The sequence below is a fragment of the Cricetulus griseus genome, assembly GCF_003668045.3.
Source record: "Cricetulus griseus strain 17A/GY chromosome 1 unlocalized genomic scaffold, alternate assembly CriGri-PICRH-1.0 chr1_0, whole genome shotgun sequence".
NCBI lineage: Eukaryota > Metazoa > Chordata > Mammalia > Rodentia > Cricetidae > Cricetulus > Cricetulus griseus.
The window spans coordinates 40,475,514-40,492,513 of record NW_023276806.1 but is presented as its reverse complement, the minus strand read 5'-3'; the positions used below and the strand labels follow the sequence as shown (position 1 = coordinate 40,492,513).

General features: G+C 37.3%; 1 protein-coding gene across 4 annotated transcripts in view; it reads right to left on the bottom strand.

The window, feature by feature from the left end:
• Window positions 1-17,000, bottom strand: part of Snx7 (sorting nexin 7) — an 83,727-nt gene that overhangs the window by 27,905 nt on the left and 38,822 nt on the right. For 3 of the 4 annotated variants that reach the window (XM_027395602.2, XM_027395601.2, XM_027395604.2), the window contains exon 7: window positions 16,560-16,646. In XM_027395602.2, coding sequence (XP_027251403.1) covers window positions 16,560-16,646 — 87 coding nt within the window. Of the gene's footprint in view, window positions 1-12,532; window positions 14,172-16,559; window positions 16,647-17,000 lie in introns of those variants that run through there. The other variant, XM_027395603.2, reaches the window with a different exon arrangement.

Sequence of the window (17,000 nt, the reverse complement as noted above, 5' to 3'; positions counted from 1 at the left end):
GCAGAAAAATCACAGTCAGCAAACTGCTAAAATTTAAAATGTTTAGAAGACAACTGAATAAAGACAAATAAGCAAAAGTATGTTACATGTGTTTACTTTCTAACAAAATGTTATGAAATACAATGTAAACATATGGTAATTACAAAAATATGAAGTACTAAAAGTATGGCTGATTAAAGATATAAAGCATCTTTTAGAAAAAGCAAGTTTAAACAATGTAGAATGATAGAAAAAAACATAAAGAAAGTAATTAATGACTCAATCTTAAACCTTAGGAGTTCTCTTATTCAGCCTAATTCACTCCCCACATGATCCTCTGCAGAACAGCTTTGCATTCAAAGTGGTGTCATTTTTCTTCAATTGTTATCCCCATCTTTGTTCAGTATTAGTTTCTTTATGTTAAAGGCATGATTGAAAAAAAAAATTAACCAAAAGGGAACTTGTTGCTTACCAGGTACTTTCTATGGTATGAGCCTGGATCAGGAATCACCACTCCTAATAACACCAGTGAAGAAGACAATGACTTCACTCCCACCAAACTTTGAGCAGAGAAATGACATAAATGAGCACAGCCAACCATCCTAGACCAGTAGAGGGTTAGTGCCCTCCCACAGTCAAGCATCAACTAATCAGAATTACTCTAATATGCATGCCGGGAATTGAACAATAGAAAATCAGACAAAAAGGAGGGCAGTTACCAAATAAAAACCACTGTGATGCACTGCATTATCTCAGGAGGTTCTTCTGTTTTAGCCCTACCCACTGCTGCCTTGTAGTTTACTCAGTAAATCTCTTTTTCTACTATCATAGGTCTTGGATGAGTTATATTACCTTCAGCCTGTGCCCTTGCAACATTTAACATTCAATCAAACCAGCACGTCTTTCATTTTTTCTTGTACCATCCTATCTGAATGTAAGCTCTGTTATGAGACCACATTTTTCTACCACTACATTCAGCCCTCTGTGGTCACAACATTTAGAGCACAGCCCACTGCCTCAGTTTCCCTGTATTCACAAAGGAATTGAAACAGAAATTGGGAAAGGAAAATGGACTTACTTACAGTTTGGGGGGAAAATATGAGTACAAAAACCCAGCTTCTGTCACCATGCCTCTGATAGTCTTACAATTCATGGGCAAGCATGACACAGAACCCCAAAGCTATGAGAAGTTGATAACAAGGCAAAGTTTCTCCTTTGTTGGGGAGAGGACTCCTTAGCTCCCAGGTTGCTTTCCCTGTGTCCAAGTTCAGTACACAGGGTCTGTTATATTTTTACTTCCACTGTTTCCCTTTTGCAATGAGAGAATTTAAAGAATCTGTAGATTAAATGAATAATCTTAGGAAAAGTGAAATGCTTGACCTGTATTCCTATTATCCAAGGAATTTTTTTCTAATACTGTAAATTATCATAAAAATTTACAATGTGAATGACCCTATCCACAAATGCACATATCACCAAAATTTCAAGTAAAGTAATATAATTTGAGAATTATTATTCTTAATCATAATATCTCTGTTTTCCTTTTTAAATGACTTCTCTATTATTTCCTTTTATGGAAAAGTAAAAGCGCAGCCATTCAATTTATTCAAATGTTAAAACTTTCTCTTCACAATAAGACAAGCTGAGGAAATTATCATTTGGAAAACTTCTTGAAAATAACATACCTAAATAAAAAAGATTTAGATTGCCACTCTTTCAGAAGACAATAGAAAACTCAAAAATTAAATTCTAATCTGACAGCTACCTCTCCTTAACAAGCACTAATTAAATTGCAGGGGAGAGAGAAGAGGGCTCTTAACAATAAAATTGCATTATTTTCCGATTCATAAGAGAGGTAAGATGTGTCTGAAGAAATGAAATGCTTGATTATACAATGCTGCTCAGGCACACACGTGATTGCTAAGTAGTACCTTTCTTAACATACTTTATAATTCACACAATTCTCAAGAAGTAGAAACCTCTCTCCTCGAAATCCACTGCAAATTTATTATCCAAATGTAACTTGTTCAGTAGTACACAATGGCTTTTCTAAAATGACAACTTGAGACTGGAAACACCCACAAATGCTCTTGATGAATCACGGTTGAAGCCAGCGCCTCCAACCGCATTAGCATCCTTCAAATAGTAATTATGGCTTCTCAGTACACTGTAGGTGCAGAAAGCCAATTACTTAAACAGCACCATAGCAGGAAATGAAGACATCCCCCTTGAATCTTCTTCACAGGCAAACACAGAAAATATGCACAGGGATAAGGAGAATTCTTTCCTTTCTAAGGCTTCCAGTATTCCAGTTTTAAAAGGCTTTAAGAGGAATCAGCTTCTACCTAGACCCCAGGTTCTCTAACTCCAATCCAATCCTCTCTGTAATCCACAATGAGGTAGATCACCTTGAGGCTGTAGCTCATAGTGCCGTGTGAAGGAATTTCCAATTATATTTACCTTACTATCATTACATTCACTGTTTTCTGAAAGAGACTGAATACACAAATAGAGAAACATATGTAAATAAGCACACATTTAAAATTTGCAGGCACTGGGTAAAAGATATTTTGGTGATAGAGTGCATGTGACAGATCTGGATGTGTTGACCAAAGACACATACACACACTGAATCCTTAGTCTCCACTGTAGAAAATCAGTAGAACCGTTAAGGGACTGGGGGGGGAGGGGGGGAGCTGGGGTTAAGGGGGGTTAAACAGGAGCAGTTACATCATTGAAGATAGGGCAAAAAGTAAACTGTGAAATGCCCATCTCTTCCTTGTTCTACTTCTCTGTCACCTGTGGCAAGCAGCATGCTGTGCCACATGTTACCACCGTGATGTAATGTCTCACTAGAAGCACTAAAATAACAAGGCCAATTGACCTCTGACTGAAAGCTCTAAAACTGTGACCGCCCCAAACAAACCTTTCTTTCTCATTCCTTTGTTATCTCAGGTATTTTCTCATAGTGATAGGAAACCAATGTAGCATGTGACCCCCAAAAGAATTTGGTGATTACCATGGTATCTTATACGTTAAGTAAGAATATTCCCCCATCTTTCTTCAGACATTCATCACGTCTATTTGAGTCACCATCAGAGCTAATGTTCCATGAGAAACGACTTCTCCTCTTTAATTAAAAATAGTTGTTAAAATTATAGCACACTTTAAAATGGAGCTAGCCCATAGGACACTCCACAAAGTGGTTCTCAACCTTCCTAACGCTGCGACCCTTTATCACAATTCCTTATGTTGTGGTGACCTCAACCATAAAATTATTTTCATTGCTACTTCACAAGTGTGATTTTGCTAGTTTTCTGAATCCTAATGTAGCTATCTGACATGCAGGGTTGACCCAGAGGTTGAGAACTTCAGCTCTACAGGGAGCAGTGCTCTACTCTGAACTACCCAATGTGGTAGCAATAGCCATCTAGGACTATGGCAATACAGACAGTGAAAGTGATCTAAATTTTGTCTTTCATTTTAATTTACTCAAATTTTATGTAAATGGCACCATATTGGCTAATACAGCTCTAGAAGGTCATAACCACCTATATTCAATAGTTTATATGTTCATGTCTGTAAGATGCCCTCCCAACAGCATCTTTAAAGAGCATTGCTTTTGTTTGCTTCCTAAAAAGCCTCTGATATTATCAGGTATCTCAATTGCTTTAGCTTGTATGATGGTACAATATTTTGAAAGAGACATCAGTCTAAATCAAAATCTAGTAAGGATATTTTCAGATATGTATAGCAGTCTATATTCAAACACTTGAATTATGAGGTCATTCACAGAAATTGTTACCTATAGTGCTATATTCTTTATGATTTATTAAAGCTTGCATGAGGTTTCAGAAAGCAAAGTCAGTCACAAGCCTTAGAAGCCAAGCACACACCTTTAATCTTTGCAGCTAGAAGCTAGGAGGTGGTGGTATACTAATCTTAGGACTCAGGATTAAGAGGTAGATGGATCTCTGTGAGTTCAAGGCCACCCAGATCTATGCAAGATTGATCTAGTCCTTTAGAGAAACAGCTCACACAAAGATGACCTTAGCACCTGTGATCACACACCTTTAATCTCAGCATTAGAGAGGTATATAAGACAGGAACAAGGTTTCAGTATCAGGCATTCATTCTCCAGCAATGTTGAGAAAAGGAATGCCCCAGCCCTCTTAGAGATAAAACTCTCTGGTATCTTGGCTGCTTTGCTTCTCTGATCTTCAGCTTGAACCCCAATATCTGTCTCTGAGTCTTTTTATTTATTCATGTTACACTTACCTCAATGTTTACCACTGGAGCAGTATCCTAGAGATCAGGGTCTTAAAGGAGTTGGATGTAAAGCAGGTAGCTGAGGAAATAGTTTGTTCACCAAAGAGCTTGATAGAAAAAAAATCAGGCATTGTGGGAACTTTTGTGATGCCGTCATTGGGTTAGTATATTCCTGGAGCTCAAAAGCCAGCCAACCTAACCAAATTAGGGAGCCTGGGGGTCCAGTGAGAGAACCTCTTTAACAATCCAGGTAGATGGCTTCTGAGAAATGAAATGTTAAGTTTATCACTGATCTCACTTGCACTCACATGTGAATACAGACACACACACACACACACACACACACACACACACACATATACACGAGTTGACTATAAAACAAAACTCAGATATATTTCATAAGCAGCATCACATATCATTAGGGGAAATGTTATTAGGCCATATTCTACTTTGGCAAATCTGGATGGTCATCTAAAAATAGATATAGATAATTGATAGATGAATTGATAGACAGCTAAACATGTAGACAGATACTTGATCAAAACCTACAAATTTTAGGGAGAAGTAATTATGAGTAGCTTAAGTATTCAATCATAAAAAGTAACCTTAACTATGGAATCAGTGTGGTAATACCTCAGGAGGATGGGAATCCAACTATCTCAAGATCTACTCTTGGGGTACAGACATTTGTTGGATTCTAAAAACATAAAAGGCTCTCCTTTGGAAAATAATTTGTTATTAATAATAGATAAATCTTTCAGAACGTTCCTTGTTCCAGTTATTATCAAACATGAGTTAATGCAATTGAACCAATAGAGTAGGTACTACTGTTATCTCTATTCCACAAATTAAGAAACTGATAAGTTAGTGACATTGTCTAAGTGCTCACATTCACTTCAATAAATTTATTTTACATAATTACAGAAAGTATAAATAGAAGGTTCTTCACAGATGCATTGTTTACAAATGAGAAAAAAACAACATTTAGCAGTAAGAGATAAGGTTTAATAAATTCTTCAACCAGGAAATGGTGGCACACACCTTTAATCCCAGCACTTGGGAGGGAGAGGCAGGTGGATCTAAGTGAGTTAGAGGCCAGCCTGGTCTACAAAACGAGTTCCAGGATAGTCAGGACTGTTACACCAATTAAATAAATAAATAAATTTCTTGCATATCCACACAACTATATCCTTATGTAGTTACAAAAGGCCAACTGATATGAGGATTAATTATTAACTCGTAACTACTAATCTATGTATTTCTACATGGCCTTATCTTACCAGAGAACGCCTGGTGTGTCCTACCTTCCCAGCCTCTACATGGCATCTCTTCCTGGTGGCCTGTCCCCACCTCCCCTCCCCAGAATTCTTTTTGTCTCATAGCCTCATCTATATTTCCTGTCTGGCTATTGAACAATCAGTGTTTTACTCATCAGCCAATAAGAGAAACATATATATAGAAGAACATTCCCCATCACCCCCTTATTGGATTGACTTATCCAGCCTTGATTTGAGGGCCTTCCCATTGGCTTACTGTATCTCATTTTGACCTGTTTGGCTGTAGTCAAAAGAGGAAAAGGAGGGAGAGTGGATCTGAAGGAGAGGGGAGGTGATGGGGGAGGTATGAGGCGTGGAGAGAGGAGAAACTGTGGTTGGAATGTATTATGTGATAGAAGAATCTATTTTCAATACAAATAAGAAGGTAAAACTCTTTATATTGTTATGTGCATAGCAAAGTAATATCAAAAGGTGTATTTGTTGCATGTCAAAAGGAAGAAAACTACAGAAATGACTAACTCGACTGCTCATAACATGTTCAGTGATAGTGAGAAGACAGCATGTGGGGTGGGGAAGGAAAGTAGCCACTAAATGCATTTTAATATTAATTAATTTTGAGACACAAAATATATTATCTAGTCAAATAAGTCATTTTAAAACATGCTAATTACTTACAATAGATATCAAGAATGTATTTTAAGAGAAAAATACAATATGGTAGGTTCTAATGTTATGTAAATGAGTAGCTGTGTTTGGCAGTTATGTTTGCATTTTAGGAGTAATTTTTCACTAAAATGAAGGGCTAATTATTGACTAATATTGGCTGATTTCATGACTGTCACAAGCTGGGAAAGTTTCATTTTAAAGATACACCCCACAAGTATTTCTGAATAACAAAGGGAAAATGAGTGATCTACACAGAAGCCTTGTAAACACCTTCACCAATGACTGAAGAGGGCATCAGCATCAATAAGTCACAGAAAGACCACACCTTGCCTAATAGGAATCAATGAGAAAGTCCCAGAATCACGTGAGTGATAGCTCAGGTGCTAATAGCTATAGTATAATCCCAAAGAAATATCCAAAATGTTAATACTGGAGGCTTCCTCAAAACAACTGCCCATGGTCTTTGAAGGTATGATGATCATGAAGGGTAAGGGAAGTCAGAATTATTCCAGAAAGATGAGGCCTCTACTTTGCTGCTGAGAGCAGGGTAGAACCATGGGAAACTTTTCATGGCATCTGAACATTAGATGCTGGGAATGGATCAGTGAGAACCTACTGATATTGACAGGTATCTCACGGCTATGGAGGAGAATGGCAGTGGCCATAACACACGATTATTCTGGAGTCATGACTATAAGATTTGCAGCTTACTCTTCACTGGTTCAAGGGGCAAATCAAAGAACTAGAACTATACTTAGACATGTTTTGATATCTGTCACTGTGAGATACAAAATTGAAATAAAGGCTTCCATCTTCTTGGCTTAACACAATGTAGAAGTTCTCCACTGGACCCAGGCAAACTCCAAGAAGGGAGGGATATGCTGTTTCCTTTTATTCCTCCTTCCACAGCCACTAGTCTTCTGTTTATCCTCTAGCTTCAGATAATTTAGCCAAGCCCCTGAAAAATGCTGAGCCTATCCCCTTCTGAGAGACATGGATCCTTTTTTAAAAATATATATATATATATATATATATATATATATTGAATGCTACGCTCCAGAATTTGAGCCAAATGTCTCTTACCATTAACTTATTTCTCAAAGCTGCTTATTGAGACCACCCCAACACATCCTTTTGTCACCACTATAGAGCTCCCTATCACATCATCTTGTTTTATTTTTTTTTCATAGCACAAATGTCTATCCAAAATCATCACAGTCAGTTAGTATCCTGTTCTACTTGTTTTCAAGCTCTTTCTGGTAGTTTATAAATTCCTTAGGAACAGAGATGTTCCCAATCTTATTTCCTGTAGCTTATCTTTCACCTGTTGCCTGGACATTAAAAGAACTAAAAACTACTGATGTACCCTATTTGTTTTTAAATATATGTATTAGTAACTATATCGGTTGACTTTCTAGAACTCATTTTCTCATATATAAAATGGGATTTGAGGCTAGAGAGATGTCTCTGCAGTTAGCAGCACTTGCTACTCTTGCAGATGACTGGAGTTCAGTTCCCAGCACCAATATTAGGAAAGTCAAAATCATCTGTAACTCCAGTTCCAGGGGATCCAACTCCCTCTTCTGGTCTCTGAAGGCACACACTTTCATGTACACAGAGTGGCACATAGACACTCTCATAAACACATAATTTTTAAAACTAGAGTAATTGTTAAAGATTTAATTGTGTGGATTTTATTACCATCTACCTACCACATAGGGTCATCCATTGGATGATGGAAGTGAATGATTAACACAGTGCTTGGCATACAATATGCAGCTATAAAATATTGAACATGGCAAAATAAGTAAAGTACCAGTTTGGGGCTAGAATATGCTCTGTATTATTTTATAGACATAAAAACTTGTTCTATTTTTATTGTATGTGTAATGGGATAAGTACATACATGTGTACCACATAAATGCCTGGTTCCCATGAAGGCCAGATGAGAATTTCAGATCCACTAGAACTGGGGTTACAGACAGTTGTAAGATGCTAAGTGGGTGTGGGGAACTGAACCAGGGTCTTCTACACTCTAGATGGCTGAGCAAACTCTTCAGCCCACAAGTGTGGAGTTGAAAACCTGAATGGTAAAGTGTTCACACATTGTCCCCAGTTGACTTTCCAGTTAACAAAAGATTCAGTAGAAACAAAAGCTTACTACCTCAAACCTGAAGATTCATAACAAATCAAAATGCACTTACTATAAAAGTAACTATCTAGAGAACAAAGGAAAGCTGCCAGCAGTTTTTCTTCCTCTGAGGTAAGCTCTCAAGGTCCATCTGACCTTGAACTTCGGTGTTTCCTGTACTAGCCTCGCCAGAGCTGTCTACTGGCATACACTACCATGCTGAATTTGGCTTCATTTAAAAAAAAATCAATAGTAATAAATAACAAAGCTCTTCACACTTTAAAAGATGTGCTTTAGCATATTATTATCTAATATTTCACACATTTGTGCTGTAACTTAGCAAATGTTCATTACCCAAAGTTCTAGATTTAAAAGTGAATTCTTCAAAAATAAACTTTCTTTAAAGGAAACATTACTTCTGGGTGTTCACGGATAAAGAATGGCTAATGTCTAATTAAGGTTACAAGTTAAGGAGGAGGGAATCAAAGCCCTCTGCAGGCTCCTGGCTCCCTGTATGCTATTGCTCTAAGCATCATCAAATATTTATGGAGTGTCCAAGCAGAGCTGGAAGTGAAAGAGATATGTAAGACAGACCCTCCGGGCACATTGTTTATTAACAAAATGTTTAAATTAAAAAGAAATTGAATCTCTGTCGAATGTCTGCATAGGACACTGTTTAAACTATTATACTCATGGCAGGAGGATCCCACAAAGAAAACCACAAATACAAATACCAGACATAGAAGGTTGTTTTAAATACTGGGGGAAAAAAAAGAATTTTTTTTTCAAAGAGTAGAATTTTAAACTACTCTTTTTACTTATCCATCTGTTACTTTTCCTATTACAGTGAAGACAGGAAAGGGCAAGGGCTCTGGAGAAAGGCAGAATTTGAGATCTTCTGTTAGGAAATGAGGTATAACAAAGATCTCCAGTCTATGCTGGATGTCACCCTCCTCCTGCCCTCTCCCACCACAAACACACAGAGGCTAGTGCCAACACTATTAGACTCCCCACCACCCCCAGAGTAATAAACAGTTAATTCCATACATAATTTCACGGGCAAAATTTTAGAAGTACTTTTTCCCCCCTCAAGTATCTGCTTGACAGGAGCCATTCAGGGCTTAAGTTTGTATTTGCAAAAGAAATGCTGATGTCTGTGCATTTCCAAAGAAATGCCTTCAAAAATAAAAACTTGGACATGAATATGCAGTATAAAAGTGGCTGGTCTTGTAGATAATTTGGAGTTTTACCTCTAGTTCTTGCTCATTCATTTTTTACATACTTCATGTTGGACTTAGCATGATTCCTGCGATTGTGCTCTACTGGTTTAAAAACAGTAAGAGAAGAAAGACAAAAGCACAGGAGCTGAAGGCATGGCTCAGCCATTAAGAGCACTTGCTGCTCTTGCAGGGAACTGGAGTTCAGTTCCCAGCACCCACATGAGGTGGCCCACAACCATGTATAACTCGAGCTCCAGGGAATCTAATGCTATCATCTGGCATCTGAAGCACCTATCTACCCACACATACATTAATGAAAATCTTGTTGTACGAATGTGCATCTTTTGGGTATATGCCTAAGAGTGGAATTGCTGGATCTTGTGGTAGACTGATTCCTATTTTCCTAAGGAACCATCATACTGATTTCCAAAGTGACTGTACGAGTTTGCACTCCGATAGGCAGTGGAGGAGTGTTCCCTTTAATCAAAAGGGCAACAGTGCAAAGTACATTAGGCACGGAAATGAGACAAGGTAAAGCCAGCTATGTGGCCATCTCACTTGCAAAGGCAGCATGTGCCAGACACCAGTAGATCAGAACGGATTGATCAACATATATAACAACTAATATAACAAACAGGCTGAGAAGAACGATTGGACCAGGTGGTAAAGTCAAGACAAGAGAAAACTGAAGACACTATTCAAAAGACAGGAACAACAATGGCTGCTGCCACGAGGAAATGGAAACTTTCTCATGGGTCCTCAAAAAGGAAATGATAAAATGCTCAGAGCTGCCAGTGCTAAGCTGAAGTAGAATTGTGGCTCACCTTCAAATGGCCTTTATTCTACACTGACGACATGGGACCAAGAGTAGCTTACCTAAAACAATACCCATGCTCCCCAAACATAACTTTTGAATAATCTGCATAAATCCAGATGCATTAAAATATTCATTACAGTACCATTCATTCCGCTGGCTAGAGTGCCTAGCTGGGAAATGAGGAGACACAGTTTAGTGCGCTGAATTCTGCCTCCTCTCCTTTAAAAAAAAAATCAGTTAAAAACATTGGTGCTGGGAAAGTGTTATACCACTGAGCTAACTCCCAGGTCCCTTCTTCCTCTATTTTTTTGTTTTTTGGAACACTAGCAAAGTATAATGTAAAACACTATGTACACACCATAAAAAGTTCTTCTAATATGTTTTAAAATTTACAAATCAATTTTGGCTCCGCCTGAGGCAAAAGGTCTTTATAAATTAGCTTGAGGGTACTCTAGGAAGGCACTCCTTACTCTCATCTCTTGTAGCTGAGAGACATACAATGGAGTGTATGGAACTTGCCCCAAATTACGAAGTCAGTCTATGACCTCTGCCAGGAAATGCTGTGCTCTCAACCAGCACATGCAATCCTGGGACTAGAGTTAAGACCTTATCGTAAAAACCTTTTCAGGGTATTAGAAGTGCTAGAGGCACAAAAATAAATGACTAAGAAGAAAGCATCCATGCAGCAACTCCAGACTCAACAGCCTCCTGTGTGTGGACAACTTTCACTACCTTACATTAAATATTCATTAGAGTTTCCTCTGAAACTGTTTTTTACAAGTATCTATAAATAGCAAAATAAAATTTACTACAAGTCAAGCCAATGAACCCTTGAATGGTAGTCTAGCAAAAGAATATCCAAAGGAAAGGAATTCATGGCATCCGCTGCTATATTCTTCTGAGAGAAATCTTATGAGGACCTCTTTGTTACAGCATCACTCTCACCCATCCCACATCCCCAGTCAGCTATGTATATGCAAATCAAGATGTTGCTGCCCTATTTGCACGGGAGGAGTTACACTGAGTAGTTTTTATTTTGATCCAGAATTCATACTATTGTGTTCCAACTTTGTGAACCATGGAATATATGGTAGCTGGAATAAATCAATTCTGGAAGTCACATCCCCCACCCCATGGTTGATTATATAATGTCTTTTTATAACAATGACCCCAAATCCTGAAAGAAAGTATGTGGGATACCATTAGGCTAAATTAACAAAAATAAATATGCAAGGAGAAAGCCTCCTTCCCTCTCAGTGGACAGTCATATGCTATGTGATCATGTGATCATGTGTACATGTTGCATACGGATCTGTTGAGACACACACCAATATGGGATAAGGTGGCAGCCTACCTGTAACGCCATCAGTAGGCAGACAGAGATGGATGATTCCCAAAGCAAGTTGGTTAGCTAGACTGGCAAGTTATAGGTTCAGTAAAAGACCCACCTTAGTAAATAAGGTAAAGATCAATTAAAAAAGACACCCATCATCAAGCTACTCTCTCCAAACATGTGTGCATACACACATGGAAACATACATAATACATTCAATACATGCATACTATACAGATACACACATTCATACACAAAGAGAGGAAAACGTGTGCATATCATATTAGGAATATGGCATAGAGAATATAGTAACACTTGAATGGTCAGGGAAGGGAGGTGAGCCAGCAAATATCCAAAAAGATGCAGCTTTCCTGGCTCCTGTCATGGTACCAGCTTACTACATTAATATTCTTATCTCCCTGGCTTCCTAGAATCAGAGAGAAGGCAATCTTTCTCTGTGCAGATTTAGCACACTACTAAGAACATTTGGAAATTAATAACCACCATTTGAGGATGAGAGTAAAACATTGTTTCAAAAATAGTAAGTCATACAGAGCAAGCACCAGCCTGAATTAATTTGGTATCTGCTTGGAGCTACTGAAAACGGCTATATGCAAATTCATATTATAATGATCTTATGAAAATGTATTTTTTTTGCTCACATAAATATAGTACTAAACAGCTATGGCATTATATCTAGATCCAAATTTCAGTCTATGCACATATTGCTAAATGTCAAATGTATTCATATTCATTTATATCTGAATGCTGCATTGAGTGGAAAACTATAAATCATTCATTCCAAAATAAAAATAAAAATAAAGAGGATATGCAGCCACATTTAGCACCACAGATGAACTTTATTTATTTTACAGTTAGGTGGGGAAGTGAATAAGCATTTTCAAACAGAAGCTATGACTGAAAACTTAACCAAACTGCAAAGTACACTAGCTCCCACACATCTTTGTTTCTCCTCACAATATCACTTGTTCTTACCCTCCCATCCTTTGGCCATCCATGGGCAGTCTCTGTTTCATTGAAGACCTTTTCTATTAGGGTACATAGCACAGCCCAGAGCATCACAAAATGTTCTACCCATATTCACATTCATTATTCTCTATCCAACTGTTTGAATTGATGTCTCCTGAATGGTAAACTGGGTAGATGCTGAATGACCCTATTTAGACTTGTTTATTTCACTCACCCTTTGAATTACCTATGAGAACTTATACCACCTTTAATAATTTCCACTTTGCACAAAAGTATTCCCCATACATGTCAAAGAACAATGTATTTGCCATTATACAGGACTTAACACAAATATCACTTCTCCATTGTATCAAAATAATAGCAGCTAACAGTGTGTGTGTGTGTGTGTGTGTGTGTGTGTGTGTGTGTGTGTGTGTGTGTGTGTGTGCTATAACATTCAGTCTTTAAACAAGTCTATTAGGAAGGTGCTAATAACTTCTGCCAAAAAAAAATGGTGTAAAGAAAGTCTAAAGAAAGTCAGAAAACTGTCATGTAAGACTTGTTTGTAGGTCTATTTAATTCCAAAGCATAAACAACAAAACTTTTGATGAATGACTGGCTTGACTTTGAGATAAGCCTTCTGCCTTTAAGAGGCAGTGGTCATTTTGAAGCCATTCAGTTGCTGCTTTGAGATAAGAAGTCCAGGCCACAAACTCTAAAAAGCAGCCACTTTACAATAAGGTGAGTAGTAAGTTCAAGAATTCACTGTCAAATACAGTTTTAGATTCTATTAAAAACCCATGCCTGTGGTGTGTGTGTGTGTGTGTGTGTGTGTGTGTGTGTGTGTGTAGTAAACAGGGCCATACTGCTATAATTAGTTAGCCCCCATTCAGTTACAAGTAATGTAGAAAAGACTAGAGCCTTGTATTATGTACCATGCAACCCAGTTAAAGGTCACCTGATATATTCAGCATGACCTCTGCAGTGACACTCTGCTGCTGTGTTTCTACACTCTCATTATAACCCTCCTAATTTTTGAATACTCGGTAGCACCTTCATTTTACCTAGCTTCTCAATACAAGTTGCTTATTGTTGCTTACTGGCTTTGCACGTGGCATCCGACCCTGAAATAGGTTTTATAAAGCCTCCAAAGGCAGCCTCAGGAGGTCTCCATAGAAATGGCCCCAAGGCTGTCTCCAAAGTGGCCCTGTCTCAGTTGCCATGGTAAACAACCAGGCAGATTGCTATATTCAGTTCGCTGCCAGGGTCGCCATGGTGACTGCAAAGACCTGCTCCTTAGAAGGACCTCACAAGGGCAGGTTTCCATGGTGACACCCATCCTGCATATTTCCAAGCAACATCTTTTTTGGTTGTCCAGTGACCAATCATGGCAGATTCATTTGTGGGTGATTCTTAAAGGTTTCTAACAATGCATCATGGCACACGGGGATTTTAGATTGTATAAAACACATGACTGTGGTGGACATCTCTATGTGATCAGTGAAAGGACCTGTAAACACATTATTAGAAAATGTAAATGGGGAATTTTACAGATTGTCAAACTAGACAAATCTCTTTTGATGAGTAATAAAGTAAAATTTTAAAACCTGCCAACCAATATACATCAATAAAAAAAAACACGTATAATGCTTATACAACTGCTTCAAAACTTAATTTCAAATGTTACAGGATATAATGGAATACTTAAATTTTAAAATTTCCCCAATTCTATAACAACTATGAAGGAATTAAATACAGTGGTAATCAAACACACACACACACACACACATACACACACACACACACACACACAAATTAATTAATCAAGTAAATAACTTTAAATTTTTTTAAAAAAAGCATAATGTAGGAGGGAAGGCCATCCCCAACAAATGCTGCCTTGGTAAATCATGTTATTATTCTCTGGAAATTTTAAAGTCTCTAGTATTTACCCAAGCATAAGATTTTATCTAAGTACTAGTCTTAATGATTGTTAAAATAATTTAACAAATAGAAAATAATCCTAATGTTCAAATGACGCAATTAAAATTTCTGTACTGTGTCCACACTGTTTTTTTTTTTTTCTTCCAGTAGACTCTAAAGAGAACAACACATACACAAATACAAGCCTGTAGGAAAAAGGTTAATTTTATGTTGATTTTCTTTTCTCTTCATGGTGATATAACATATAACATTTCCTTTGATCACTAAACTCCCCCATTTGTGTATTTTCCATTACCCTTCTTTAGGAATTCCTTTCTCCAGCTCTGTCACCTACATCTCCACACTCTCCATTTGCTTTCCACTCAGACAACAGAATTTCAGCTTGGAAAATATATAGAATCAAGAAACAAGAGTAAAGTTCCCAGTCAGATTTTAATGAGTCAGTGTTTTTAAGAAATTGCTTTTGTAGAGATCTCTTGATTTTAGACTTCAGTAACTTCATGTGGATCCGAGTGGTCACCAAGATTTTTATGCTTTCACTAAATATCTATTGAGTGACTAGCACAGTTTCCTAGTACAGGCTGGAAACACTCCGGGAATGAACTGTAGCCAGCCCCTAAGAAGGCGTGGCTACAGCTTCCCCTTAACGTGCTTAGAATCTTTTATGATTAAGGAGATTGAAACTTTTCAAAAGGATATCATTACTAGGCTTAAAGATCAGTGGGATGCCTCAAAAACAAAATCACTCCAATCCCAGGCACCTACTCCACCCAGGTATCGTGACTATTCTTCTAAGGTTGTTACTCGTACACCATTAGTGTACCCAGCTACCATGGTAGAAAAGCCAGCCCCTAAGAAGGCGTGGCTACAGCTTCTCCTACAATGAACCACTAATTCCTGCCCTTAAAGTGTTTCCATTATGGACAGGGAGATTTGGAGAGGAGGCAAAGCAGGGGGGAGGCAGCAGAGGACATAGGAGAGTTTGAAGGAATTACAAATAAAATCTTACATAAAATGATTAAAGCAAGCAGAAGGGATGAAAACCCACTGAGAGGTCAGACTGAGGAAGCTACAATGTTACAGTTTCACAGTGGGGTTCTAGGATTCCCTCACCACAAATTTGACTAAGTGTACTCAATACCTATTCAATGCCAATCTAAATATTTGTTTAAACTAAAACATATTCTTCATAGAACATCCAATATAAGTTAATGCAGATGAGTCAATTCCCCTTTCTATGTTTTCACTGTGAAGCAGTGCAGACTGCTATAGACAACAGCATCCACTTCAACAGCAAAGACCAAGACAAAGGCTCCCTTTCAAGTCTTACTCAATCTTAAAGGTACAAATAAGAATTCTACTCTGGTAATATTGTGTTGAAAATATGCAAATGCAACAAAATATAAATACTAAAATTTCATGAACACAAAGATGTAATGTCAAAAATTCAATAACTTTAGAGTACTTTTTTTAAAAAAAAAAAAAAAAAGGTGGGTAATAGGAAAACATGTTGGTCAAAACTGAAAATCGATGATGAGGTTTTCTGACAATGGCAAAACATAAGAATTCATTATAACATAAAATTTCATGAGCAAAATTTCCCATATTTTAAGGGAAAGGATTAAGCTTTAACACTTACAAAGTGTGATTTTTTTTTGACTGAGTACTGATCTGAAATGAGGTTAAGTACTTGATACACCCACTTCTAACACAGTCTGTCCTTTGAAAACACAGTTCCATATATCCTTACAGCATAAGTCAATCCAAGTCACGAAGGCAGAGAAATATAGCTGTTAAGCCTGAAGACTTACAGAACAGTAGCTAGAGATTTTAAGAAAAACTCCGAATATTCTTTGTTGAATACTTAAAAGCAAAGCCACAAGGAAGCTCTGTGTCCTTAGCTCAGTTTTTAGATGGGGACTTCTAAATGATTCTATAAATGAATTTAAAAACATACCAGATCAGCATCGGCTTTCTTGTAGGTCAAAGCTTCAACTTTGGAATCCAGTTCTGTTTGTATTTGATCTCTTCTTTTCATAACACCCTTCATATAAAAATAAAAGGATAAATCAAGTTGGAGTTTACTGTAGTAATATTTGCCCATAACAATTATTTATGTTTTAGAATATAAATAATCATGGAGAATATATTCCTGATGTAATCAATCATTTGGAGTTACAATATTTTTAAAGAGTAGGTTTCTTTACTCTTTAAAATCTCAACTGTAATCAAGTATTTAAAATTATTTTTATAAATCTTTTATTAGGTTTCCCAATGCACATTTTATCAGTTTAAGCAAAACATGCACGCTTAATATTTGATGGCAAACTATTCAAAGAGACCAGAGAACAGAACAAATAAGCAGTAAAGGTCAATGACAGCAACTGAAACATATGTT